Source organism: Balaenoptera acutorostrata, chromosome 4 (genome assembly GCF_949987535.1).
Source record: "Balaenoptera acutorostrata chromosome 4, mBalAcu1.1, whole genome shotgun sequence".
Taxonomy (NCBI): Eukaryota; Metazoa; Chordata; class Mammalia; order Artiodactyla; family Balaenopteridae; genus Balaenoptera; species Balaenoptera acutorostrata.
This window is the reverse complement of record NC_080067.1, coordinates 11,307,088-11,324,800: the sequence shown is the minus strand read 5'-3', so window position 1 is coordinate 11,324,800 and position 17,713 is coordinate 11,307,088. Positions and strand designations below refer to the sequence as shown.

General features: G+C 41.5%; 1 protein-coding gene across 4 annotated transcripts in view; it reads right to left on the bottom strand.

The window, feature by feature from the left end:
- ANKRD28 (ankyrin repeat domain 28) overlaps window positions 1–15,517 on the bottom strand; it is a 176,676-nt gene extending 161,159 nt beyond the window's left edge. For all 4 annotated transcript variants that reach the window (XM_057545192.1, XM_057545194.1, XM_057545193.1 and 1 more), the window contains exon 1: window positions 15,149–15,517. In XM_057545192.1, coding sequence (XP_057401175.1) covers window positions 15,149–15,175 — 27 coding nt within the window. In that variant the 5' untranslated portion in view covers window positions 15,176–15,517. The remainder of the gene's footprint in view (window positions 1–15,148) is intronic.
- Between the last annotated feature and the right edge of the window lie 2,196 nt (window positions 15,518–17,713).

Here is a 17,713-nt window from a genome sequence, read left to right as displayed (position 1 = left end):
ATTGTGAATCACTATGCTGATTGAAACTTATACTGTATATCAACTATACCTCAATTTAAAAAACAAAACTTTCTCCATATGAGCAGTAAGACTGTTTTGCTTTCTTATCATTTGTGTGTTCACTGGAGTAGCACTTTTAATTTCCTTCAAGAACTTTTCCTTTGCATTCATTCACAACTTGGCTAATTGTTTCAAAGGGCCTAGCTTTCAGCCTATCTGGGCTGTTGACATGCCTTCCTCACTAAGCTTAATCATTTCTAGCTTTTGACTTAAAGTGAGAGTTGTGTGACTCTTCATTTCAACAAGTACTTAGAGACCATTAGTAGGGCTATTTATTAATTGGCCTAATTTCAGTATTGTTGTGTCTCAGGGAATAAGGAGGCCAGAGGAGAGGGAGAGAGAGCAGTCAGAACACACACATTTATGGATTAAGTTCACCGTCTGATACGGGCACGGTTCATGGTACCCCAAAACAGTTACAGTAACATCAAAGATCACTGATGACAGATAACCATCACAAATAAAATAATGAAAAAGTTTGAAATATTGCAAGAATTACCAAAATGTGACTCAGAGACACCAAGTGAACAAATGCTGTTGGAAAAACAGCGCCAACATACTTGCCTGACACAGGGTTGCCACAAACCTTCAAGGTGCAGAAAACAGAATATATGCGAAGCGCAGTAAAGCAAAGAAAAGCACAATAAAACAAGGTCTTCCTGTACATATATACAGGTTTCTCTACACAGACATCCAGTTTTGCCCAGGGCCAAAAACGGGTATGTGTGCATGCGCGAGCACACACAGACACACACACAGGCTCCATGCATTCATAACTGCCAAACTCAACATTAACTACTAATGTTTTCTCCAAGCGGCTTGTTTAAAGCAGGGTTTCTCAACCTCTGCAATACTGACACTGTAGAGCAGGTGGTTCTTTGTTGCGGGTGGATGTCTTCTTGTTCACTGTAGGATGTTTAGCACCACCCCTGGCCTCTATCCAATAGATACCAGTAGTATCCTTTCCCCCTCCCCAGTTATGACAATCAAAAATGTCCCCAGTCATTAGAGAAATCCCATCCCCCACCACTGAAAATCACTGTTTTGGAGAAGTCATCTAGGAAGCCTGACCTTGCCTTTTGTTGTTGTTAAAAATGGGGGGTGGGGGGGTAATAAATTCCATTCTAGCTCTTTCTTCTCACCACTCCTAGATTTAATTATCTGATGGTGGAAAGCAACTGTCCATTCTGAGTCTTATCTGCAAGCAATACTTGGAAAACAATACTGAATTAAACTCTTCTTTCTAGGGAACTCAGTCAGGTTTTCCCAATTTCAAGAGCGGAGAAAGCCTCTAGTAATGATCTTTTAGTAAGGATATATATATATATATATATATATATATATATATATATATATATATATATATTTTTTCTGTACCTTATGCACATTACTGCATGTCAGAGAAGGAAAATAGGCCAGTGTTTCTCAGCCTTGGGAGTGCATATCAAAATAACCTGAGATGTTTTTTTTAAAAAATGTAGGTATCAGGGTCCTGTCTCAGATACACCTAATCAGAATTCTTTACTCATCCAGCAATTATCTGAATGTCCACTATATGCAAAGCATTATTGTAGGTGATGGGGATACAGCAGTAAATAACAGACACGGTCCCTGCCCTCTTAGAGTGCACATTCCAGTAGTGGGAGACAGACCATAAATATAGTCATATAAAGAGAATTATTTCAGATAGAACCACAGGGAAATAAAACAGTGTAATGGAACCAATTTCCTGCATTCTCACCAATATCAGTAGATAGTAACAAAGTATTGAATGCGGTAGGTGAAAATGTTTCTTTTGCATTTTAGTATTCAGGAAGCCTATGATATAAATTACATGCCTAAATTTCTTGTTACGTGTTTAGTACTGGGCAAAACTGTGGCCCTTACTCTTTGGGAAATTATAAGCTCAAGACTAAATAGGTAAATTCTCTCACAGCTTCAATTCTAACTTCCATGAGTTCAATGAAAACACTACGTCAAACTTTTGAAAATGGTTCAGTTTAATGATTTTATAAATGCGGGGGAAAGATCCTGCACTCCTAAACGCAAACGCAGGCAATAACAGAGAATAGTCCAAAAAAAAAGTTGCCTCCTGCAGAAGTCATTCAAAGGAAAAAAACATCCACTGACAAGGTGACAGTCACAAGGATTGTTCACAACAAAATCTGGCAAGACTGAGGGAGGGGACTTCTCTTCCTCTCATTTTATACTTCTGTGAAAAACTGGTACCAAAAACCTGGAATAAGTAAGTTTTCTGCTCTTCAATTTTTCCTAAGAAGCAAAAACAAACAAACAAAAGGAACAAAAAACCCCAAAAAACAACAATCAAAACAAAGACCTCTTATATATCCTCTCTATGGTTAAAAAAAAGTTGTGAGTATGAAGAAAAGGGAACCCTCTTAACACTGTTGGTAGGAATGTAAATTGGTACAGCCACTATGGAGAACAGTATGGAGAGTCCTTAGAAAACTAAAACTAGTGTTGCCATATGATCCAGCAATCCTACTCCTGGGCATATATGTGGAGAAAACTATAATTCAAAGAGATACATGCACCCCTATGTTCATAGCAGCACTATTTCCATCAACAGATGAATGGGTAAAGAAGGTGTGGAATATTAGTCATAAGAAAGAATGAAATAATGCCATTTACATCAACATGGATGGACCAAGAGATTAACATACTAAGTGAAGTTAAGTCAGAAAGACAAATACCATATGATATCACTTATATGTGGAATCTAAAATATGACACAAACGAACTTATTTACGAAACAGACTCAGACATAGAAAACAAACTTATGGATGCCAACTATTACATATATAGAATGGATAAACAAGGACCTACTGTATACCACAGGGAACTACATTCAATATCCTGTGATAAACCATAATGAAAAAGAATATTAAAAAAATGTATATATAGGTGTAACTGAATCACTCTCTGATATTAACACAACATTGTAAATCAACGCTACGTCAATAAAATAAATTAAAAAAACAAACAAGAAAACAAACTTATGGTTACCAAAGGGGAAAGGAGGTGGGGGAGGGACAAATCAAGAGTTTGGGATTAACAGATACACACTACTATATATAAAATAGATAAACCACAAGGTCCTACTGTATAGCACAGGGAACTATACTCAATATCCTGTGATAAACCATAATGGAAAAGAATATATATATATATCACTTTGCTGTATACCAGAAACTAACACATTGTAAATCAACTATACTTCAAAAATAAATACAGTTTTGAGTATCAAATAAGAAAAAGATCAAACACTTCTGTCACATCAAAACTACTAAAAGGTACCACTTATACATACCCAGCCTTTAAGAATCAGAAAAAATGTTCAGATGCCAGAAGATGTTTATCTAATGTTTCAATACACACTCCATTCCACACACACACACAGGAGCAACCTGTTCATTCTGTAACAGTGGTTCTCAAATGGATGCTTCACAAACTTCACAGTCTGCTCCCATGGTTCCCACTCCACAAACTGTGTGTAACTCTGTCACAAATTTGTAAATATTTTATGCCTGCAAGGAAGTAGCTACTTTTAGTAGCTACTAAAAGTCTCAAATTTAAAAGAACTGAAAAGACAAAGAATTTAAATAATATTCCCCAATCACAATGGAATTAAATTAGAAAAAAACCAAAAAATTTGGGAAATCCACAAATGTTTGGATATTAAACAAGACACTTCTAAAGAACACTTGGGTCAAGCACAAAATCACAAGGGAACTTTTTAGTTAGAACGTATTTTGAACTGACTGAAAACAAAACCAAAACATATCAAAACTTATAGGATAGTTAACACAGTATTATTTAAAAGGAAATTTATAGCTGTACACACCGATATCAGAAAAGAAAGACCTCAAGTAAGCTTCCAGCTTAAGCAATCAGAAAAAAGCAAACTAAATCCAAAGTAAGCAGAAGGAAAGAAATTATGTTAGAGGAAAAAATCAATACCATAGAAAAGATAAAAATAGGGGGAAAAAAATCGATAAAACCAGAAGTTGGTTCTTTGAAAAGACCAATAAAACTGACAAACCTTTAACTAGACTGAGGAAAAAAATAATGAAGACAAATTACTAAAATCAGGAATAAAAAGGGGTACATCACCACCGACCTTAGAGAAATTAAAAGGATTATGAGGGAATATTTTAACAAGTTTATGCCAACAAATTAGATCTCTTAGATAAAATGAAAAAATTCCCTGAAAGACACAAATTACCAAAACTGACTCAAGAGGAAATAGAAAATCTGAAGAGACCTATAACAAGTGAAGAAACAGAACTACTAATTTAAAAGTTTATCATGAAGAAAAGGCCTGGCCCACACAGCTTCACTGGTGAATTCTAGCAAACATTTAAAGAAGAAATACTACAAATCCTTCACAAACTCTTCTAGAAGAGAGCAGAGAACGCTTCCCAGTTCATTCTATGAGACCAGCATTACCCTCATACCAAAGAAAAAGACATCACAAGAAGAGAGAGAGAAAATATTAGCAAGCCAAACCCAGCAACACACAAAAGGGATTACATTGCTTGGCTGTTCTTAAAACATTAAACAGAAGCTTACCATACAATTCAGCAACTCATAAGAATCTTCCCAAGCGAAATTAAAATACACATCTACACAAATTGAAGATTTGTGGCAACCCTGCATGGTCAAATGATGGTTCACATTTTTTAGCAATAATATAAGTATTTTTTAATTAAGGTATGTACATTGTTTTTTTTTAAGACATAATGCTGTTGCATACTTAATACACTACAGTACAGTGTAAACACAACTTTTACATGCACTGGGAAACCAAACAATTCACATGACTTGTTTTATTGCAATATTCGCTTTACTGTGGTGGTCTGGAACCAAACCTGCACTATCTCTGAGGTATACCTGTAAATTAGTGGTTGCCTAAGGTTAAGAGAAAGGAGGGGAGGTTAGGAGTAATGGGAGTAACTGCTCATTGGCACAGGGCTTCTTTTTGAGGTGATAAATATTCCAAAATTAGATTGTGGTTGATAGTTGCACAACCCTGTGAGTTTACTAAAAACAAAACAAAAAAACACATTGAATTATACATTATTTAAATTATACATTATTAAATTATTTTAATGTATAGCTTTTGTGAATTATATCTCAAAAGATGTTAAAAACAAACTCCAGCTCAGATTTAGTTTCTTTGCCCAAGGTGGGCAAAGAAAGTGGAAGAGCAAAGTCCCAAGCCAAAGTATTTCAATACAGTAATGGCTGCCATTTATCAAGTGCCAATTCTGTGCCAGGGGTTTTACACACTCTCATTTAATTCAACAATTCAGCAAGGTAGACACAACTACCTCCCTTTTCTAGGCAAGGAAACAGAAACTTAAGTGAAATAACTTGCCCAAGGTCACAGAGGGAATAAATAAATGAGCCAGAATTAAAAGTATATGTTCCAGCATTCCAGACATTTAATTAAGACTATCATAATTATTTTCCATATACATGAATGACATCTACTAATATTTACTTAACCTTTTCTTTAAGTCATTTGCTTCTTTTGCCCAACAAAGCCACAGGAAAGAATGAAGGCATAACCTGAGAGGGTAATACTGGGGCTACAGACAGGAGTAGAAAAGGTAGAGGATAAGAATGTAAGACTGACATTAACAGCGCCAATGGGAGGAACTGTGGGTAAAGTGCCCACTGAGAGTCAAGGCCTGCTGAGAAGACGGCACAGCCTGAGAAGGGGTGGAACGGAAAGGAAGGACAAATTCCAAAAGGCAGCAGACCGAGATGAAGGGGAAGAGACTGAGGTGTGTATAAGTTAGGAACTGAGGGTGGCACAGGATTTAAGAAAGGAGGCTGAGGTGGAAAAACAGAGATGAAAGCTGAAAGATGAGTAGGGATGGTTAATACGAAAGGGTACAATGAAGTGAGCTGGGAAACCCCCAAACAGGCCAGAGGAAAGTGAGACTGAAGCAGGACACCAGGCTACAGTCTTGAGTAGACTAGAAGCAAGGAAATGTGGGTCAACACCTGGAAGTCCAAGTAGACCAGTCACCCCCGTAAAATCTCAAGAAACACACCAGTAGGAAAAGCTGTCCCACACTTCAGAAAACACTACCCTAGCCAATACTGCTCGAATCAGGACGTCAAGACTTTTCAAGAGGTCAGTTTGTGGCCAAATTGAACTTAACCAACTAGGTGAGATAGGTTCCAACACAGCAAAGCTCAGCTTCATTGTGGGTGAAAAGACGGGACAACCAACGATGAAAGAAGTTATGGTCAGACAAAAGGAATTCCAAGTTCAAAACTGTGGCTCCAAGACTTTGAGGAAACTAGAAAGTGAGCAGGTAAGGAGTTCTTTTGACTATAATAGAATCTAGAGTCATAGGTGGAACATTGCTAGTAAGGAAAGAAAATACACGCAGGTTGATTAGCAACATTTTAAAAGCAATAATTCAATAGCCAAAACACAGAAGGTTCTAAACCAGTAATACATCAGAACATACAAAATAATCCATGTATTGCTGATCATTTGTAATAGTTAAGCAGTCAAGTCAGTATATCTAAATTTACGTGAAAATGATATATAGAAATTCAGCTTTATGATAAAAGATTAAAAATAAGTCGTTTTATTAAGAGGCTATTTAAAATAATTCACAGTTTCTTTAAAATAGCAAGGTGGATTAACCGTTACTTAACATATACACAATCTTCCAAAACATTTCTATAATACACCTGTATTGTCTTTTCATTTACAACTCCTGACTAGTTTCTAAGTTGGGAAATACTACCATGTTCCCTCTGTTGTCCCCGCTACAGTATCAAATGAGAATGTCTGCAAGGTTACAGCCCCCAGCCCTCGTCTACTGAAGTCTCTCGATTCCAGACCTCTCTATTTGAATCATTCAACTAACAGACATGCTGGTTTCTAACTACCTGCCTATACCTTGGATTAGGCTACTTACTGGCTCTGTGTGACTAATACTATACCTGCTGTTCCGATCTGTTCAGCTGGCTTCAACTCCACTGCCCACCCTTCATGCTGCAGTTTGCTTTTACATCCCTTAAAAGCCAGCTGTTCTTAACTCTGAAGTCCAACTAACTCCATTTCTCCAGGATGTGAATGTCACTTGCTTTACTGTTTATAAAGTTCTCCCAGGGACACTATTCTCACTCTTGGCATGACCCAGTCTGGCACTCTTGGAACTATACACCTCCTAGCATATAAGCTTTCAAAAAGTGGGGGAAACCTCTCACCATTCACAGAACTATCCAACATAGATGCCTTTTGTTTACCCATCTACATACACATCCACACCACACACATACATAAAATCTTTCAAAGTCCTGTTTGAATTATCTGATTTTATCCTAATTAATTTAGACCAATAAAAATACAATACTAAAGGGGCTTCCCTGGTGGCGCAGTGGTTGAGAATCTGCCCGCCAATGCAGGGGACACAGGTTCGAGCCCTGGTCTGGGAAGATCCCACATGCCGCGCAGCAACTAGGCCCGTGAGCCACAACTACTGAGCCTGCGTGTCTGGAGCCTGTGCTCCACAACAAGAGAGGCTGCGATAGTGAGAGGTTCGCGCACCGCGATGAAGAGTGGCCCCCGCTTGCCGCAACTAGAGAAAGCCATCGCACAGAAACGAAGACCCAACACAGCCAAAAATAAAATATAACTAATTAATTTTTTAAAAATGCAATACTAAAGATAGCTAAGTAGGTCCTTTCTGACTTTCATCATTTTTAATCCGAGAGTTCCCTCAAAAGGAAAAGAGAGGACTTCCCTGGTGGCGCAGTGGTTAAGAATCCGCCTGCCAATGCAGGGGACACGGGTTCGAGCCCTGGTCCGGGAAGATCCCACATGCCGTGGAGCAGCTAAGCCTGTGCGCCACAACTACTGAGCCTGCGCTCTAGAGTCCTTAAGCCACAACTACTGGAGCCCACGTGCCGCAACTACTGAAGCCCGTGCGCCTAGAGCCTGTGCTCCGCAACAAGAGAAGCCACTGCAATGAGAAGCCCGCGCACCGCAACGAAGAGTAGCCCCCGCTCACCACAACTAGAGAAAGCCAGCACATAGCAACAAAGACCCAATGAAGCCAAAAATAAATAATTTTTTTTTAAATGTAGTGTTCAACTGTAATAACTTGCATTCTAGGCTTCCAGAACCAGCATTTGTGTCAGAAACTGCTTCCTAATTTCCCTTTTTAAATATCTTGTCCTGTGCTGCATGCTTTAATATTATCTGTGACCTTAAATCCGCAAGAGTAGAAAAGACATACCTTTAACTTTATAACAAATCAAAGATGAAACCATCACCAATTAAGAATCTGAACTTAAATTTACTGCGCAAAAGTGAACTTTAGCTGTGGGAGTAGTAATTCTATCTAGACTTTGCTTTGTATGACAACCAGTATACACAAAGAATCCTGGCAACTTTTCTTAAAACCAGTATCACATAAGGAAGGTAGATGAATCCCTTAATAGTATAACGAAGAACTGGGGCTAGGGACAGGAGTAGAAATCAAACCTAAAGTACTTGAGAACTTTAATCATCGTGTACAATATACTGTAACGCTTTAAAACATTATTGGTTTAAATAACTGGAGATTTCATTAATTTTCATTTTAAATTAGAAGTATTACTCAGTGATTGGCTTGATTGAACTGTCCATAGGATACATTATCCAGAACAAAAAGGCTTAATCCTAAACTATTTTCTCCAGGCACAGAACATTTTCCAGGGGCATCTCAGTCTAGCCCAGGTATATGAATTTTACATTAGACTAGAAAAATGAAAAGGAAATAAAATGCCGAAAAACCTAATACAACCCAAACCTAACCACTTGGATTATCTGGTTTTTTTTCACTACCATAATCAATGTTCAATTGCATTTTAATGTGTGATTGACCCTACTGGGACTACGCAACAAAAAAATTATCAATTGTTATATGAATATAAGACATAATTGTACACATAAGTGAGTCATTATTACGGCTATAAGGATCCTTTAAAGATGTACTCATTTCCATTCAAACTTTGGCTTAGTAATTAATATACTCAGTTAATGCTAAATTAACAGTTTTTACATATGTTCTGAATTACAGCAGTAGCCACCTAACCAGTCTTGGGTGTCCCTATTTGTCTTTTATAATCTACTCTTCTAAAACCTGTAATGTAGCGGTTATTTAACTTTGGGGTGTCATGGGCCCCTCAGAAGATCTAATAAAACTATGAACCCTCTTGAGAGAAGTACATATATGCACATTCGCCCTGAAGCTCTTCACAGCCTAGCTTAGACTTCCCATCACCTACCGATCCGTCCAAACTTCTTAACCTTGTATGCCAAGTACTTCATAATGTAGTCACTGTTAATTCAACTAATCTACCTCCAGTCCTTTCCAACTACACCCACCAATTGGGTCTATCTCCTAACTATCCCAACAGAAATATACCATCCTCTTTTTCTGGCGTGCTTTCTGGGTTCCCTCTTGTTGCTTTCCTGCCCAAATGTTTGCTCTCAACAAACCCTTTCTGTGGACCTAAAATACCTCCCTTGCCATGAGGGTTTCCCTCTGCCTACAATCAGATCATCTGATCCTTTCTGAATTTGAAATCATGTTATCTCCATCTCTTGTGGAGCACTCCATGTCTACACTGTATTATACAAAGTATTCAAAAAAAAAAAAGTCAAGAAACATAGAACACACTTATTTCTGAATTATATATTAGTTACATTTCCAAAGAATATGCTCCATGTTTTTCCTCAACTTCTATAAACCTTTTCATGTGAAGTATCTCAGACGCTGTGCATTTATTTATGCATGTCTTCGCTCATTTTCTAGCCAATAAGATTCTTAGGGGCAGAGATGGTAGCTACTGCACCCTGTGTCCCCCACAATCTCCAACACAAAGCAAGGAGATACTCGATATGGAATACTTGAGCATATGGGCATCAGTGTTTTTCAGGCATTTCATACATTCTGTATCCCCAATTATAAGATTTTTCAAGGATCATCTAGTTTTTTTCCTACTGAAAAGTCAAATAATGCTCTACCCTTAGTGAATGCTTGACAAGTGAGAACTTACTATCTGAAACAGTGATTTATTCTCATCTATACAATATCTACTCGTTGATATGCCAACTTTGTTCAAAAAAAAAAAAAAACTAAAAAAACAAACCTTCAATATATCAAGAATTCTTACCTAATGACCATTAACCCAGGAGGGAACACAAAGATGGCTCCTACACAAAAATAATCCAAATGTGAAAACTATTATACTTTAGTACTACTGCAAACAAAGTTTAACTTGAGTTATAAAACCAACTCAGAAAACAGAAAAAAACAACATCCAGACTATACATATGCACACTACCAGAGGCAATAAAACAGCACAAAAGTATAGAAACTTTTTTTTCAGAAAGTCTTAAACATGATATAAAAGTTTCTAATTGATTCATGCTAGAAGTATTATGCCAAGTGAAACAAGTCAGACATAAAAAGCCACATATTGTATGATTTCATTTATATGAAATATAACAGGCAAATTCATAGAGATAGAAAGTAGATTAGTGACTGCCAGGAGGTAGGAGGAGGGGAGAACAAGGAGTGACTGCTAATGGCTTTTTTAAAGACTTTTTCTTTTTATTTTTTAATTTATTCTTGGCTGCGTTGGGTCTTCGTTGCTGTGCGCGGGCTTCTCATTGAGGTGGCTTCTCTTGTTGTGGAGCATGGGCTCTAAAGCGCAGGCTCAGTAGTTGTAGCGCACAGGCTTAGTTCCTCTATGGCATGTGGGATCTTCCTGGACCAGGGCTCGAACCCGGGTCCCTTGCGTTGACAGGTGGATTCTTAACCACTGCGCCACCAGGAAAGTCCGGCTAATGGCTTTCTGGAGTGATGGAAATGTTCTGGAATTAGATAGTGGTAATGGTTGTACAATTTTGTGAATATACTAACAACTACTGAACATTTTATAAGGGTGAATTGCATGGTATGCAAATTACATCTCAATTTTTTTTAAGTTTATGACCATTTTGGCTATTTTATCTCAGAGAAAACTTTTTTAATAGGAATCTAATTTTATAATAGTTTGTTTCCTCAAGCTGATCTAAACTAGTGGTTATAAACTGGTCCCCCTTTTTAAAACCACGGTTTTAAATTTTTCTCAGTGTTGTCTACCAACTTGCCAACACTTATAAACAGAAATTTTTCATAAGAATCTGTATTTCTGGCTTCCTACAAAAAACTGGAGTTCTAAAAATACTAGGCACACCTGCACAGAAACAATGGCCTGGGGCTGAGCAGCAGCTAACATACCTGCTATTTGCCATGATCTCCATCACTCCCTATTGTGTCCTAGATACTGAAGCCAAGTATCAGCTGCCATTTAGCTCCCCAGTTGTGAGTTTGTTACCCCTGAACCAAACAAAGACCATCTACCTTTCTTATTAGGGTATACTATGAACCACTGCTGATAAAATGTAAGCCTGTAATTGGTCTAAGGGTACAAATTTCCAGCTATAAAATGAGTAGATCTGGGGATCTAATGCACAGCATGGTGACTATAATTAACAATGCTCTATTATATATACATAATTGAAAGCTGCTAAGAGAAGTAGATCTTAAATGTTATCTACACACACATACACACACACACATGAATGGTAATTACATGAGGGGATGGAAGTGTTAACTAACTTACTGTGGTAAGCATTTCACAATATATACATGTATAAAATCAAAGCCGTACACCTTAAACTTACATATGTTATATATTAATAATATCTCAATAAAGCCGGAAAATAAATTTTAAATGTAACCATGTATGATTACATTTTCAGTAACTGCAAAGAGAAAAAACCTGACAGTGACACCTGTTGAATAAAACCCTGCAACTGTTACAGATTCGTGCTGTTATAAACACTTTTATGTGGGGGGAAAAAATCCAGGGACATTTCCTACAAACAGGAAACAAATTCTTTTCATTTCATTTACAATTGAAAGTTATTTTCACCTACTAATAGAAAATAGCACAGTAGTAACTTCTTACCCCCATATTGGTGTTGGCACAAAATGAGGGAAAGCTGCCTTACTCATTGTCATTGATTGGATATGAAAACAAACTGCTTTATTTACTCACTGATTTTATGTTTAAACCATCTAGAACCCCCCTGATGCTTATGTGCACAAAGAAAAACAACCCCTACCCACGTTTGGCTTCTACGTAATAGACTGTATTTAAAAAGATGGAAAAAAGCAAAATACAGGGTGTACATGGAAATAACATAGAAAAGTAGATTCTACTACCTCCTAGCTCGTGTAAATGAGGACTGAGCTAAAAGTTATGTCAACTACCTTTCAGCTTTAAAATTCTGTGTACTTAAACAGATCTCCTCCTTTCCTCCAAATAAAATAATTCGTCTAGCTGAACTGCCTGTCCTGTAGATGGGAAAGGTTAAAATAGTATTTGCATTCCATTTCATTTGTACCATCGCTTTTAACAGCTAATAAAATATCAACACATAAGATGACTTCTAAAAGCAGCTATTCCCTTCCAGGCAAAAACAAACTCATTTCTACATGTCTTCCAAAAGAAAGACCAAATGAGCCAATTACTTAGTAGTTTATTAGAGGAAAACCCCAAGGTTCTTCCCCCCGCCTCTGAGCCATGCCACTTCATTAACTTGCCCAAATACCTTCAAGTTTACAGGTGACATTTTACATATCATCTTTACCACTGAGTATTAATAGATATTATATGAAACTGGAGTAGCATCACAATTGTTTCACAACTGCAATTCCTAAATACACAAATGAAAAGGTGCAATTGGATTCTATGTCCAACTGAAAATACAATCCTGTTTCTGTTTAAACCTGACGGTGAATGAAATGAGATGCTCTCCCAAAAGTTCACCAAATTTCTAACACACATAATCCAAATAACTTTCTTCAAAAGTGTAAGACTAGACACAAAACAAAAATTGTTACCTCAGCTATAAGTTACGGAACCACAAGGTGCCATTAGATTGGTAAAGATTAGTGGAGACCCTAGATCTTGCGTTACACACCATTAAGAGTATAACGTGCGTTATCTGTACAGGAATTGGTTTATGCTTTACCTGTTATTCTTTAATAGTGCTGCCCCACAGAACTTTCTGATGATACAGATGCTCCACACCTGTACTGTCCAATATTATAATCAAGAGCCACGCAGGGCTACGGAGCACCTGAAATGTGGCTAGCAGGAATGAAGAACTGAATTTATTTTATTTAAAATTAAAGTTAATTTAGGGACTTCCCTGGTGGTGCAGTGGTTAAGAATCCGCCTGCCAATGCAGGGGACACGGGTTCGAGCCCTGGTCCGGGAAGATCCCACATGCCAAGGAGCAACTCAGCCTGTGCACAACTACTGAGCCTGTGCTCTAGAGCCTGAGAGCCACAACTACTGAAGCCCGCGCACCTAGAGCCCGTGCTCCGCAGCAAAAAAAGCCACTGCAGGGCTTCCCTGGTGGCGCAGTGGTTGGGAGTCTGCCTGCCAATGCAGGGGACACGGGTTCGAGCCCTGGTCTGGGAGGATCCCACATGCCGCGGAGCGGCTGGGCCCGTGAGCCACAATTGCTGAGCCTGCGCGTCTGGAGCCTGTGCTCCGCAGCAGGAGAGGCCGCGGTGGTGAGACGCCCGCGCACCGCGATGAAGAGTGGTCCCCACTTGCCGCAACTGGAGAAAGCCCTCGCACAGAAACGAATACTCAACACAGTCATTCATAAATAAATAAATAAATAAATAAAAGAACGTGAATTTCAAAAAAAAAAAAAAAAAAGCCACTGCAATGAGAAGCCCGTGCACCGCAATGAAGAGCGGCCCCCGCTCGCCGCAACTAGAGAAAGCCGGCGTGCAGCAACTAAGACCCAATGCAACCAAAAATAAATAAATAAATAATAAAATTAAAGTTAATTTAAATTTAAGTTGCCACATGTGGCTAGTGGCTATCATACTGGACAATGCAATTCCACAATTTGAAATACAAAGTATAAGCTTGACTAAACACTAGAGTTTTTCAAAGTATCATGTCCTGATGATGTTAACACCAACTAAAAACTTCCTGATACAAATGATACACAAGTTCAGCCATCAGCCTAAACAGAAAAGTCACTTATGAAATGACACTACTTAGATTCAGAATTTAAGGTACAATATTCACTAAGAGACAACATTTTAAAATATATCTCAAGTTTTTCCCCCACTGTTTTTCAAAAGGGGAGCTCACTTTCGGAATAGTTTCCCAATACGTGCAATTACCTTCCCTTCAAATCTGTTCACTATCTTCTGTTCAGAAAAACAAATGGCAAAGATAAATTTTCAGCACTAAGAAGTCTACTGTGACTCGGTATATTTCACACGTTAATTTCCCTTTGATTCAGATGTTTGGAAACCTCTGCATCGCCTGAAAGCCTTGTTACCCATCGTTCCACGTTTTCAGGTGTACAAGTCATTCTGATACAGTTGCGATTTCGTTCCTAGACACAAAATATTTCCTCAATCCAAGAGTCATGACATTTTACCGCACTTCAGGTATTCTTGTACCAGCTCTTCCTGAGTCAAGAAAAGTAACCAAGATGGTGCACAAGATGTCAGAAGAAAACAAGTGCGGGAACTTGCACGTTGAATAACTACTCCCTGAGCAAAATCTCCTTTGACCCAGAGAGTCGGCCTCGAACTACCCGGCGACGCCAACAAGTCAGCAAGGTCGTGACCCTCGGTCACGGCCGCCGGCAGCGCCCCGCCTGGCTGCGGGAAGCCACCTGTTAGGCCCCGGCCTCACCTGGAAAGGAGGCACGGACCCGGACACGGGCGCCCGGCGCGAGCGCGGACCCGCCCCTCCGGCGGCGATGGACGGAGGCGGCACGTGGGCTCCCCCGGCCGGGCTGCGCTGACAGGCGGGCCGCCGCGACCCCCGAGGCGCCCCCGCCTCCCTCGCACCGCCCCGCCGAGCGGGCGCCCAGCGGCCCACACCGCCGGCCCCCCCCTTCCTCCCGCCTTCCCTCCCACCCCCGGGCCTGCCGCCCCTCGCCTACCTGGTCGCGGAGTTTGAGGAACGCCATGGCGGTCGGCGCCGCCCGGCCACCGCTCCCGCCCCAGGAGCCTCGCCTGCGCCCGGAGCCGGCGGGTCGGCTGCAGTGAGCTGAGGAGTCCGCGGGCAGGGGGCGGCGCCGCCTCCCCGCCGCCCTCCGCAGCCGAGAGGTGAGGAACTGGAGGATCCCACCTCCTCCTCGAGGACTCCCCGCCCTCCTCCTTCCTTTCTTCCTTTTTCCCTCCGCTGTCTCCGCAGCCGCTGCCGCCTCACGCCCCCTTCCCGAGACAGCCGGGCAGCCCCCGCGGCCGCGCCGCTCCAGCCCGCGGTAGCCGCGGCATCCAAACTCCACTCCACAATATTACCACCACCGCCCGCCGCGATTGGCGGCCGCGCGGGGGAGAGGCCAGAGTAAGACGAGCGCCCATTGGACACGCCGCCGCGCTCGCTCGGGCCCCGCCTCCCGGATGGGCAAGGGCGGGGGAGGAAGCGGTGAGGGTGGGCGCGGAGCCGGGCGCGCTGGGCGGGGGCGAGTAAGGGAGCGGAGCCGGGGGAGGGGCGGCCAGGTGCCCTGGGCGCGCGCCCTGGGAGAGGTGGGAGGAGCCCGGGCTTGAGGTGCGGGTCCCGGGAAGGGGGGGTTAACTGCCCGGGGCTCGCACGTGGAGGGAGCGGGCAGAACGCTCCCCAAAGCCGGAGGAGACTGCAGGGACTGGGTGAGGGGCCGGAAAGGGGGTGAGAGGTGGGCACCTGGGGGCTGCTGCCTTTCTGGGAGCGGCGAGGGGAGGGTGGCGAACAGGACTCGCACGTGGAGGGGGAGTGAGGATTCGCCCCTGGGCTTCCGCAGGATGCAAGAGCCAAGGGAGTGGGGTGAGAGATGGTCACCGGGAAGCGGCTGTCCTCCCGGGGGTGGGGGGTCGGGCAGTAGGGCAGGGCCGGAGGGAGGGGGGAGGGGGAGCGTGAACTTGCGGAGTCTGGCACGTTGTCTAAGGAGAAAGAGCGCCCCTTTTCTTTCTGGCACGCGGCCCTCCAGACCTGGGGAGGTTAGAGGGGACGTCTAGGGGGGGGGCGCCCTCCCGCGGGCAGCAACCGTGGGGGAGGGGGGAGATGCTGGCATTCTGGGCAGAAAGGCAGCACCTTCGCAGCCAAACTGGTATGGACGCCTGAGCCTTTCTCTACCCGCAGTTCCAAACCGAAGCAAGGCTGTGGTTCTCTCCCCAAATCCTCCTGCCTGGCTTGCATTTTTCCCCCTTTCTTCATTTGCATCTGAAGGGTTTTGCCTCCCACTCGAGAGAAATCAATTAAAAAAAAAAAAAAAAGATGTGTTGGATTGCCAATAAATAGCATCCTTGGATGGAGGAGGAGAGGAATGACTCCCCTGCTACACACGCCCCCACGCCACCCCACAGCTCTGAAACGGCTTTTCTTTCTTAGGCAGCAGCACACTGTTGCCATTCCAGGCTTGTGTGGGAGAAGACTGCTGTGCGCCTGTGTCTGTCCGCCCGGGCGACTCCAGCCCTTGGTTAATAAAAGGTACAGATGGTTAGAACACAAATGTGTGACGTCAGGCTTGGTTTTAAAAAGTTCCCTGTTTCCTACATCAATTGTGTCTCTTGGGACAGACTTTATTTAGAGGATCGATTTGGGTCTAATGGCAGTCGGGAGAAAAGGGGACCTATGCCAGGACTGTCAGTGTCTTATAGTGCTGCACTTATAACAAAAAGCTTCTTTTAGCCCCATAAAACATGAAAATATCAGAGTGCAACATGAAAAACACTGCTGACTAATAGCATGATCCTTCCAATATTCTTTGGCATACCACAGACTTGATTCTATAGAAACAATTATCTAAAATGACATTCCTCATCATAAATTATATTTCCAACTTAAAATGGAGGGATTCTCACAACTGCGAGGTAACACTCATGATGAAGCCAGACTGCTCTTGCTTTGCATCCTCAGTACCTCTCTCCCCTTTACTTCATCAACTCCTGCACATAAAATAGGAATACTGTTTCCCACCCCGCCTCTCCTATCAGTTCAGTGAGGGTGAAGGAGTTAATATTGTGAAAACACTTGAGTTCTCCGCAACAGAGGTGTTGTGATAATATTGCTAGAGTACTTTTTGATCACAAGTCACCTTTGTAAACAATTACCCATGTACTATGTCCAATACAGAGTTCTTAGTCCAGGAGTGTAAGAATTTACCCTCATTCACACACAAGCCTATTAAGCACTGTGGATGTCTAGCCAGGAATTAATACATCCCCTTCTTCCCCCAACTCACCCCCAAAAATCTCTCCTCTGAGTTAAAAGTTCTAGAATTTAAAAGCATAACAGGAACTTGATTAGGAAGAAGGGGAAGATTCACTTTGGGGAAAACAAGTGCATTTGAGAGTATGAACGTAAATTGTGGACCAAGTATGCATTTTAATAGGTTTTAGGATTGAGCTAATGAAAGTTTTCAGGGCTCTTCTGAAATTTTCTAATTAACATTAATTAATGAAAGTATTTTACAAGGCACCATCCCTGACAACTTGCAGATAGAAGGTTCCAAGCTCCCAATAGATAA